The sequence below is a fragment of the Pteronotus mesoamericanus genome, unplaced genomic scaffold (assembly GCF_021234165.1).
Source record: "Pteronotus mesoamericanus isolate MK-2021 breed Mesoamerican mustached bat unplaced genomic scaffold, CSHL_Meso_final scaffold_174, whole genome shotgun sequence".
In the NCBI taxonomy this organism is placed as follows: domain Eukaryota; kingdom Metazoa; phylum Chordata; class Mammalia; order Chiroptera; family Mormoopidae; genus Pteronotus; species Pteronotus mesoamericanus.
The window spans coordinates 28,203,965-28,216,257 of record NW_026555309.1 but is presented as its reverse complement, the minus strand read 5'-3'; the positions used below and the strand labels follow the sequence as shown (position 1 = coordinate 28,216,257).

Below are 12,293 nucleotides of genomic sequence, written 5' to 3'. Positions count from 1 at the left end.
TTAAATTTGAAATACTCTAATTATTTTCCTGTATAGTGTTATGCTAATAAATATATCTTTGCATGTGTCTCTTAATCTCAGATTTCAGACTGAGCTCAATTATGATGTTCTGGAAGTTCACGATGGACCAAATCTCCTGTCACCCTTGCTCGGATCTTACAATGGCACACAAGTGCCCCAGTTTCTATTTAGTAGCAGTAACTTTATATACCTGCTATTTACAACAGACAATAGCCGTTCCAACAATGGTTTCAAGATTCATTATGAAAGTAAGTATTATCGGAAATGTTTATTTTTAATTTTTCTACTCTCTTTTCCCTACCTACATTTGATTATACCATTGTATTGTTAAGAGAACTAGATTTATATTTTTTAAAAAAATCAAAGCTCTTGTTGATATATGAAAATGCTAAGAGTTTACAAGCTGTGCATTTTAGTAAATCCTGAAAAAGATTTTCTAACAATGTCTTTCTAATATCATTATGAAAGGAAATACTAAGGAAATGTCAGAAGTATCAAATAACAAAATGTTTAAAATAAGCTCACATATTAGTTATGCTTGTATAGTCTGAAAAGCTAACAATATGCAGTAAATGTCAGTCTAAGATGCGTTTGAACTTTCAAAACTTCTTTTAGCATTTATTGCATAAATTCAATGATTCTTTTATATTTTACTCACTTATTGCACACATTTCCCATTTAAAATGTTTTTATTATTTTGTATAGAATATTTTTAAATTTTGGAAATGAACAAAGTATAACTGTAATGATTATTTATCAATAAGTTATATTATCTGTTTATCATGATCTATTTTTACTGTCCCAATTATAGAATGTTTTTATTCCCTTGACATATTTGATTGTCAATCAATTATGAAATGTTTCTTCAGACTTATTCTGTGACTGCTGAGTGTGTACAGTGCAGTAGGGAACATAAAAGAAACAAAGAAACGTATCATCTTTATCTAGCAGTTGGAAAGATAAGGAAGAAAAATCAAAGGATTAACCTTATGCTATTCATTGACCTCTGTTCTGAGTAATCTGAAAAAATTAAAGTCACTTTTGATTAATTAAAAATGCTTGATCTTCTTTTTCCCATAATTTACATATTTGTGACCCCTTCATACCTCCATTTCCCTGATTTCTTAGATATCATGGCAACATAGGAGTTCTGAATAAGAGAAAGTTATCTGTGAATTGGAACATTAAAAGATCAAGACTTCAAGGAGAGGGGATCTGAGCTTGTCTGTTAAAGATAAAACAATTGTGTAAATGAAGGGAAAAATTGAGGATATTTTTGGCAGAAAAATAAAGCATAAAACTAATGAGGAGACTTACCTGACTGGAAATGAAGAGTGACTATGGGGCCATAATGAACTTGGTGCCAGTGGCAGCAGGGCACAAAAGCAATGACATAACAGGTTTTAGGGATGTGTATATCCAAAAGTATATATAAAATGGATCGGAAATGGAAGATACTGAAATGAAGGCCACACGTTATTGTTTGTGTTACATACTTGAAGTGATGAAGGCTTTGGGTAGGGTAAGAGAATAAATGACATTATGCTTTTCAATGAGGGTAGATTTCAGACATATTTTTTGGAGGAAAAGTGTTCTGAGAGGGATTCAAGATGAATGGGGATTCCAAAACCTTGGATACCTAGGAGAATAAGGGTCACGTGTAGAGGAAGAATAGAGCTGGCCAACGTAATTGTGTTGAACATAAAGTTTTCTGATAAGTTTTAGTTTCTTATTAAAAACAAAAGCATTTAACTGAAATAAATATGGTTGATAAATATACTTAAAATGTACAATTTACTTCTTTAAAATTGAATTTCTTTTGTAGTATTTTGCTTAGCTTCATTTTAAAATTGGGTCGCTAATACAAATCAATATTTTCTCATGCGAATGAGATTGAATATGATATATAATTTTAAATGCTAGTTATTATTTTTATAATTAATCAGTAGTTTTCTATTGCCTAAATCTTCCTTTTAGGAACAGTAAGGTTTACTTATTCTACGTTATACCCTGATTCTCAACTGTGGGAGTTTTTACATCCCAGTGGACATTTAGCAATATCTGGAGATACCTTTGATTGTCATGACTGCAAGAGTGCAATTGGCAATTAACAGGTCAAGGCCAGGGGTGCCGCTCAACATATTTCAAGAAGAAGACAGCTCCACAGCAAAAACTATTCAGCCTCCAAAATGAACAGTGCCAAAAATTGGGAAACCATGTCTTATTAAAGGGAAAAGCATAGTCATGATATGGCCTCCGCGAAAGATCATACATCTCAAGATTATCATCAGGAGACACCAAAGTGCACTACAGGCAATTGGAAGTCACAACAAGTAGCCACCAGAGCAGCTGCACTGTTTTAGTTAGAAAGATACTGGTGTTCACAATTTCATATACAGCAACATGTCTCTACTCTTCTTTTTATATATGTTTTCTATCGAAATGATAAACTTCCAACTTAAAAGTTGATTACAAATTTAAAATCATTATAAATCTTAAGTGTAACATCAGTTGTGAGAAAGGGCTCCAGAATGAGAGTCACCTAACAATCAAATGAAATTTTCATGGTAAAATTAATTTTATAGGTTTCTTTTAATGACTAAATGAAGCAAATTTTTTAGTGTAGCCCCTGGAATATAATAAGGTCAAGAAGCATTAATTAATCCTGCAATTACATACACACATAATTTGAGATAATGCAGTTTGATAATTATATTTTTTATAGTTTTTATATAACTCAATGACCTGAATTTGGTCTTCATGGGGATATCAAAGGAAAAAGAAAAACAAAACAAATTTGTTAAATCAATTGTTGGTTTTAACAATAAATCTCTTAGCACATTAGCTTATTAGTGAAAATCATCACTCACAATTTTTCAAAGACCAAAATTAATTTCAGCAAAACCCATTCCATCAAGCTTACCTTTTGCCAAATCCCCTCTGTTGCCCAGGTGTTACAGTGAACACTTACTCTTGCTTGGACCCTGGCATACCTGTTCATGGCCGTCGCTATGGTCAGGATTTCTCCATCGGATCTACTGTTTCATTTAGTTGTGATCCAGGATACAGGCTGAGCCATGAAGAGCCCCTTCTATGTGAGAAAAACCACTGGTGGAGTCATCCACTCCCAACCTGTGATGGTAAGAATTCATTCAATAGGCAAAATAAACTGATGTATAAACCAAAGAAACATCAATATAGTCTTTATAAAAAGTGGGGTTTAACATAACTAATATTTCATATTTTTAAATGAAATCTTGACTTTTGACAATTTTATGTTATCAAACCATTAATAAAGGAAAGAAAGGATGCAAACTGATAATCAGCCAAACCTGCCCCATGCCCAAGAATGCCGTATCTATTTTTTTAATGTGCTGAGGTAATCATTTTAGGTGCATATTGTGTGCTTGGACCTTTTGATAAAATAGCACTGAAAATGTCAAATTGGTATCAGATGAATGCACTGAAGAGATAGAGCACTTACCTCCTGCTTTGGAAGGCAGCATGTACCAATTCAGATGCTGCCTAGCTACACAGCGCACGAGCAATGCAACCAGGCTGCCCTGTGGCGGCAAGGTGCTGGTTATGATGAATAGTACACCAGTGTCCTTTTTTAGTTCTTTGTTTCCCTGCAGAATAAGTCAGAAATGCCTCATTTTTCAGAAAAGCCAAAGGAAAATACAGTGGAAGAAACTGCTTCCCTAAGACTGCAAAGTGCTTTCATAGTTGCTTTATCAAAAATCACACAAAATGTAAATCTATGCACTATTTAGTTCTGGACTTTAATTTTTATTTATAACACTAGTTTCAGCTTCTATACTTTTTTTTCCCCTTAAGTGGAAGATCACATCACTCACTATATGATTAAATTTTCAAGTACTGTCAGTCCTATCATTTTTTAGTAACAGCTTTAGTCCAATTTGTTTTTATAACGAAGTTTGAAAGAAAAGCATGAAGGCAATGCTATTGGAAGATTCAGGGGGATAAAAATAATTCCTAAGTATACCAACATGCTTGAACTTTATTAAAAATAAAAAGGAATATGTCTTGTATTCCCAGGAGCAACACAGACCCTTATCTCTTGTCATTATGACTATACTCAACCTTAAATTTGGCCTCCATTTTTTTTTGGTCAACTTGCACCTTTCACGCTGAAGTTATTTCATGTTATACCCCATGTCAAAAATACTTAATGGATTTTTGTTGCCTAAGGATGGAAGTTCAAATGATTAATTATGGAATTCTGGTCTTTAACCATGTGGATTCCATCCTTTCCAGTTCTGTCTCCTTTCTGCCTGGTTTAATTCCCAGGCAGGGCACACACCTGGGTTGGGGGCCAGTGCCTTGGTCAGTGGTTTATGAAAGGCAACCCTTCGTACATGCCAATGGGGGCATGTTTCTCTCCCCCTCTTTCTCTCTTCCACCTCTTTCTAAACATAAATACATATAATATTAAAAAAAAGAAGTAGTCTTCAAAATTTTAGTTTATTTCACTGTTTCAAAAAGAATTCTATGAAGAATGACAAATATCCCATTAAGGATTTAAAAGAATTTTATATAATTACCAATTTGTTTTCTTAGAGCTTAATAAAAGAGTGGTCTGCTAAACAATTAATTACTCGTGTACAATTTATAACCTGTTTATGCAAATGTTGCTTATAATTAGAAATGTGTAAGTATGAACTTCAAACTCTAATGTGGCAAGTTGAGCTATGTTCCATTGGGGCAAGTATTAGTTCTCAGAGGCTGTTCCATACCTTTTCCTACCCCAGTGCTGCCATGATGGATGACATGATCTCCTAGTATTGGAGGAGGTCTTTACACACTCCTGTTATTACCAGAATATAGCTTAAGCTAAGCAAATCAGACTCTCTCTATTCCAAGGGAGGAAACATGAGGTGTGTTCAGGCTCTGCCTCTCTAACTATGACTTATAATATAATTGTATTTCTTTGTATTTTTAGCATTATGTGGAGGAGATGTTAGAGGGCCTAGTGGAACAATCTTATCACCTGGTTACCCAGAATTTTATCCAAATTCTCTGAATTGTACATGGACTGTTGATGTAACCCATGGAAAAGGTAATTTCCCTCATCCAATGATAATTGGGCTATCTTCTGAATTTTTATTGCATCTATTTTTATTTCGTTGTCCTTTACAGTGTCATTTTATATGCGCAAAAACAGATCAGTAGTCAAATATGCTAAAACAATATTCAATTGGAGTAACTACAACAGGGGATTTTATTTACTTTTCTATAGTATTATAATATGCTCACCAGAATGGTGATAAGAAAGACTTAGTTTCTTTTGATGTGTTAAACTAATGTTATTTGGATATGGCAAATCAAAGGAATCTCAGATAGGATGGTTTATGTCTCTGGCACAGTGTTAAAAGACTGTTAAAAGGTCGATTTCAAAAAGTTCAAAAGTTTATATCAAAACGTAAAAAGATGGTTTCAAGTTCTGAGCTGATTGTACAGTAAAAAGTACAAGTGTATATACACTCAATTGTTGAAATATTTACGATTGTGTATTATAATAAATATAATTACATTATCATATAAGTTTTTATCCACTCTGGAAATATCTGTGTCTTAAATTTTCTACCAGAACTGCAGATATGTCTCACATAACAGAACAGGAGCGTAAAATTGCACTGGGCATATGGTAGACATTAACAAATGTTCTTTGAACAAATAAATGAAAGGCCTTGTGGCACTAAATGTGGTTCATTCATGCAACACAACCAAAACAGTAAATAAGCAATATAAGTAATTAAGCAAATAACTAAACAGTGGGAATATGGCCATGATAATATATCACCACAAAAATGGATTAAAACTATTTACCAGAGCCCTGGCTGGTGTGGCTCAGTGGTTTGAGTGCTGGACTGCGAACCAAAGGATCACCAGTTCGATTCCCAGTCAGGGCACATGCCTGGGTTGAGGGCTAGGTCCCCAGTAGGAGGCACATGATAGGCAACCACACATTGATGTTGCTCTCCCTCCCATTCTCCCTCGCTTCCCGTCTCTCTGAAAATAAATAAAATCTTTAAAATTATTTACCAGAAAATCTGTGTGTACTAACCTTTTAAAAAAGAGTTGATTTATCCATTTAAAAAACTACTTTGGAGAAGTAGTTTTTCTTTTAACTCCGTTGCTATACTGTTCTTATGTTGTTGTTTTTACCATTATATTGTAGTTATTGATTTTACTATAGAAAAGCTTTTTGAAAATTCTAATAATGAAAAGATGTTATAATTTTAAAAATTAAAGCTTCTGCTCAGTACATTTGTATTCATTGTGTTTTCACAAATGAAGTTTGCCTTTATTAAAATTATACATTATTTTATTGAGGGTAAGAATTATATAAGGATTGTTATAATAAATTAAACATTGAGAAAAAATGTAAAACTTACTAATCTAGTATTGAACAACAGGAAGAAGGTAGGAGACTTTATAAACTGCTTTTTGTTTTTCTTCATAACACTAGACACTTGGCTGGAAGTTAACCAAAGCATCCTATTATTCCCATGCACAGCGGATTAAAGGAGTTTAAAATAAGCTTCTTTGTATTATACAAGAAAATGGAAGGCTACGTACTGCTTGCTATGTAAATAGAGGTTTAATTAGCACTTAAGGTTTTACATCTTCACAGGTTGCAAGTGTTAATTAAATCTGTATTTACATGGCAAGAAATGTAGATTTGGATTTCCTTCTTTTAAGAACCAACAAAGTTTATTGGCAGTACAGCTCTTCCAAAGCGTATCCAAAGTTATATGAAGGTGTTACCAGCATCTGTGGTTCTTGGGAACTCACAAGGTAGAAATCAAGTGTTTACCATGAAGACAGTGCTCAGACAAGAGATTTATTATAGCTCCTAGAAGGGAGACAGCATCCAAAGGAAGAAGGAAATTTCTGCTCTCAGACCAAAAGGCAGGGAGCTGTTTTACAGAGTTTTAAGTGGGAAACATAAAGTCTGAGTATGACACCTAAGCATGTGCAGGCAGGGAGTTGGACGCTTGCACAGGACAAGTACATGTTTATTCATGTGTCACATGTCTCATTAGCATGTTAAATCTCCACCCAGGGCTGTGTTTTATATTGTTACAGTGAGGGTAATATCATGCAGGAGTCACTCTGTAGCTTGTTAGGGTCTGAAAGTCCCTTGGTCCAGTCCAGTAAAGCACAGCCCTGCGGTCACTGGTGCTGGTTTTGTATGGCCGCTGACTGGGTGCAGAGTTTGTGGTAAAACTGGAGAAAATGTCAATCCTATCAGGAGAAGCTCAGCCTCTCTCAAAGTATAATCTCTTAAATTTGAGAGAAATGTCAAGGTAATATAGTCTAACTTCTCACCCATCGTATGGATTTCCACGGTATTCCAGAAACACAATGAACTGATCTGATAGTGATACTTTTATTGATGGGAAAAAGAGCTCAACTTCTCAGGAAAACTTGCTCAGCTTTTGTACAGTTTTAATTGTTTGACAGTTATCCTATATCTGTTATCCCAGTTCTGCTCTTTGGAGTTAGAAAATCAAGTGATCAACCCTAATCCTAGCTCCAATCTAAAGTTCCTCAAATATACCTAAGTCATTATTTTGTGGCCACCAAATTGTTCATGTCCACTACCCCCAAACTGTTATCTAAGCTGTTTTTTCAGACTAAAAATTAACAGTTCCTTCCCATCTTTATAGTAAAATACTTTCATTTTCATTACTATTTTGATTACTTTTATCTGGATGTGTTTTAGCTTATTGATATCCAGGGACATCAATATTCTAAAAATGTGTTCTTCTAGCATGAAATACAGTATGATATCATCTGACTGTATAAATTATTTCCAATAATGAAGCCTCAGTTTGCTTTCATTAACTTTTTCGCTGCCATATCCTACTACTAATTTTACTGAGTTTGTAGTCAGCTGATTCATCTTTTTAGATTATTCAGACTTTTAAATAGAGTGAAGCCCTATTCAAATTCTAAAATTGTACAATTGATTTTTTCTATCTCTAGTACAAGCTTCTGTATTTATTTCTGTATATTTATCATATTAATTTTGATCAAGAGTTCCTGCGAGATCATTTTGAAATAATTTTATTTGATTTACACTTATATAGTCAGAATTTTCTTAAATAAGAATGGCCATTAAGATTTTAAGAAACATCAAACATACCATCAGTGATCTCTTCATCCCTTGACACTAAGTGAAAGTGTTTGAATACATACAACTGCTTGACCATTTTATGTTCATTTAACTAGTGTCATTTAGCCAACACTGTTTCCATGTGCACGATACCAGAAGATCTTTTCCTTAAACATATTACAGAAACCAGGATACTAATTATTTGTAGTCTGCTTGAGATCCTGAGGGAAAAAATCTATATAAAAAAATACATAGACTCTTAGAGGTGAGATTGTCCTTGCTTAGATTAAGTGTAGTCCAATTCTAGGTTTAAAGGCAGAAAAACACACACAAACACATGAATGGATATGGCACCCTCAAAGTCATGGTTAGTGGCATGACAACTAAAACCTAAGTATTCATGGTACTTTTACTTTAAGCCCAAGTATTTTCATATATGTTTGCAACATAAATTGCCTTAACAGGACTTCATGAATAATCACTGTTATGAGAAGGCACGTTGATGTTGAAACCATTGACTTTTTCTTACTAATCCTCAAAAACCCAGTGCCCTGTTAGGGCTGCGCCTTTGCCTGTCTGCACGTGTTCCTGTAATGTCTATCTTAGGGCTGCTCCTCTATAAACTTCTGCTCACTTTTGAAGGTCATTGCCTTCACTGCCTAATGGTGCCTTATCATTGCTTGTGTTTTTAGTTTATTTTTTGTGGTCTCATTTTGTATCATTAAAAAAAAAAAGAACTCCAAAAATATTTAGCATTAAGAACTAAAATGAATAATATTAAAGAATTTCACTTATCATACTCTGGGCTTGGGAGATTTTGAATAGAGATTTTGGTGAATTTTTAGGTCAATTAAAAAAATAAAGCACTGAAGGGAAAAATGAATGAGATAATCATGTATTTCATTTGGGACCTTACACATAGTATAGTGTTTGTGCGTGTGTTTAATTTTTAGTATTTTTATGGGTTCTAGACAATGTCATTAAAAACTGACAAGAGACCAAATGCCATGCCATGCTATAATCACCAAAACAGAAACAGAGAAAAAGTCAAAATTTTCAAGTATTGGTGAGAATACAGAGCAACCAGATTTGGTGATGGAAATGTACATTGGCACAACTACTTTGTCCAACAGTCTCTAATGTAGATAGATAGGTATATCTGTCCCATGGTCTAGTAATTTACCCAATAGAAGTAAGCACGTATGTTCTTCAAAAGACATGCTGGAATGCTGTGGCCGTACTGTCTACATCCGTGCTAATATACAAATATTGACCATCAAATATTGAGACGATAAATGAATACAGTATATTCACAAAATGAAATGTTCTACCATGCAATATTAAAATAAACAACCCTCAGCTATCCACAAAAACAAAGATGACTTTCACATGCCTAATGATGAATAAAAGAACTCAGACCCAAAAGAGTGGATGCTCCAGGAATCTATTATAGGAACTGTGGAAACATTTATATATTGGAGTAAAATTTGCCCGTGCCATTAGAAGTTTTAGTAAGTGATTATGTTTGGCAAACTGAAATGTCAGAAAAGTTGAATGGAGCTGCGGGCATTGGTAGTGTGTCTATTGGCTAGGGTGTGTTTACAAAGGTGCGTTCAGTTTGTGAAATTCAATGTGCATTTTTCAGTCTATTACATGCATAGGTTGAAGGGTGTAAAAAATAAATAGAGAACCATTATACTCATATAAAAATACTTTTTCCCTGTGCCTGCTTTATATTTCTTTTCTAAAGTAGAGTTAAGCAATTTTGAAAGCAGGGTGCTATGTTGTTTAAGGGGTTGGCAAAAGGAATTGAAGGAAGTGTATAAAATGTTCAACAGAAAGCTGTACTTCTATTATAAATAACATAAATTTTCCTTAAAATTTTCAGAAAACTTGGGTTATTTCTTTTCAGGCATTGATTTTAAAATTTTATGTTCAAGCAGTTTTCAAGACATGGCTCATTATATCTCTTATAGGATGCTGATTTAAAGGAAAGATAATACGGAAATATTGTATAGCAGTTCCTCTCATTTTCAGAGAAATCACTCTGAAAGCAGTTACGAGGATGGTCCTGCTTTCTGCTAGTTTGTCAACTCTTATTGTTTTGATAACTCTGTAAATCTAATGTCCTCTTTTTCTTAATAGGTGTGCAGTTCAACTTTCATACCTTTCATCTGGAAGACCACCACGACTACTTACTGATCACAGAGAACGGCAGCTTTACCCGACCGCTGGCCCGCCTGACCGGCTCGGAGCTTCCTCCAACAATCAACGCTGGTCTCTATGGGAATTTCCGGGCTCAGTTGCGCTTCATTTCAGATTTTTCAATATCATATGAAGGATTCAATATTACATTCTCTGGTAAGAAGATAGGCAAACAGTTTGAAATACCTTGAAAAAATAAATGAATTTGCTAAAAAAAATCCACTAGAAGTACATTGCCATATATATGTTTTTTAACTTACTCTCCTGTAGAATCCCAAAAGGGAGCAAAACTAGCTAAAAGACTTAGTGAACTAAAAATGGAAATTCAAATATGTACTTTTAAAGTTTCAGTTAGACTTAAAAATAAAATGTGAATTAAGCCAGCGATATTCTAGTTTTAAGTATCTTGAAAAAGAGATAGTTTACAGGCCAAGAATTATATAAACTTAGTATATTGATTTGGAACTAGGTGATCAAGAAATAAATTACTGTGGTCATTGCTTTATTTTAGAATAACCTCATCTGTAGGCAACACTATGACTTGGATTATGGAAAACAAAACCTGTAAGACCAAAGTGAATAAAAAGTGTTCCCACCAGTTAGATTTGTACTGTCTACTTATTAAGCAGTAAGTTATTGCTTAATACAGAAACAATAAATAAATCTTATACCAACTTGCTAATATTAAAATTGTAATATTTTAAATATATAAAATCATACAAATGTTAACCTTTCTTCAATTGTTATTTTAGTATTTGCATAGAAATACTTGCCTTGTTATATAATTCAGGTATTCCATAATGAGTAGTAAATGAGCATAAATGATTTTATGCTAGAATGTTGAAAGTATGTACAAATGAATTTTTAAACAATGTAATAATAGTTCATTAACATGAAACAATTCCTCTTGTTCTTCACTGCAATTACATAATAAGTGAGTGCTCTGGGAATATTTTTAGATAAGTGACTTCTGTTTAGGATGACATATACTATTGTTCAACCAACTTTACTCTCTCATGCTTTGAAGAGTGCTTAGCTGTTCATTTTCACGATGTTCATTCATTGCTTCTGTAATATAACAGTTTTCAGTGTGTGGGTACTTCACTCTTACATAAACCTTTGAATCTAAAGTCTGGTGTTTTTCAGAATATGGATTAATTGAATTCCTTGTATACCAGAGGTATAAAATTAAAATTATTAGGTAAAATGTATTTCAAAAGTGCAAATGATTTCATTTCAAATGGTTTGTGTGTGTGTGTGCATATGTGTGTGTTTGAAAACATGCTTCTATTATGCCAGTATTGTAAGTAAAAAATCTATAAAATGAATGTTTCTAATGCAAAAGAAAGACTGAGAAAAATAACTACATTTTCAGTTTATCATTCAGAAGGTGACATTTTATCATCTATATTAAATTTCCCAAATATGAGTATTTATTGTTACTAGATATTTTACAAAAGAAGAAAATTGTGTGTTACTTGCATGTTCCCATAATTATACATGAAGTCAGTTTTCAGATGTATGACTAGGCTCTGAGAGCATCAAGCTTGCAAAGTATAGGAATATACCTTGAAAGTGACTGCCACCATTTTCTCTGTCTGTCTCTCCACCTAATTTACAGAATATAACCTTGAACCTTGTGAAGATCCTGGAACCCCTCAGTATGGTAACCGGATTGGGTTCAGCTTTGGGGTTGGTGACACTCTGACCTTCTCATGCTCATCAGGTTATCGACTAGAAGGGACATCAGAGATCATCTGTCTTGGTGGTGGCCGACGGGTGTGGAGTGCACCTCTGCCAAGGTGTGTGGGTACGTGGTCAGCTGCTTTCATTTGCTTGTATGTGTAGTCACTGTTCATGGAATTGCATGGTTATACACCCTTTGTTTTTTATAATCTGTTGAATTTCTTCATTTATTTCA

At 33.8% G+C, this 12,293-nt stretch overlaps 1 protein-coding gene across 3 annotated transcripts in view; it reads left to right on the top strand.

The window, feature by feature from the left end:
* Nucleotides 1-12,293, top strand: part of CSMD3 (CUB and Sushi multiple domains 3) — a 929,671-nt gene that overhangs the window by 589,485 nt on the left and 327,893 nt on the right. For all 3 annotated transcript variants that reach the window (XM_054590414.1, XM_054590413.1, XM_054590412.1), the window contains 5 exons: nt 82-269; nt 2,973-3,161; nt 4,985-5,101; nt 10,313-10,528; nt 11,994-12,182. In XM_054590414.1, coding sequence (XP_054446389.1) covers nt 82-269; nt 2,973-3,161; nt 4,985-5,101; nt 10,313-10,528; nt 11,994-12,182 — 899 coding nt within the window. The remainder of the gene's footprint in view (nt 1-81; nt 270-2,972; nt 3,162-4,984; nt 5,102-10,312; nt 10,529-11,993; nt 12,183-12,293) is intronic.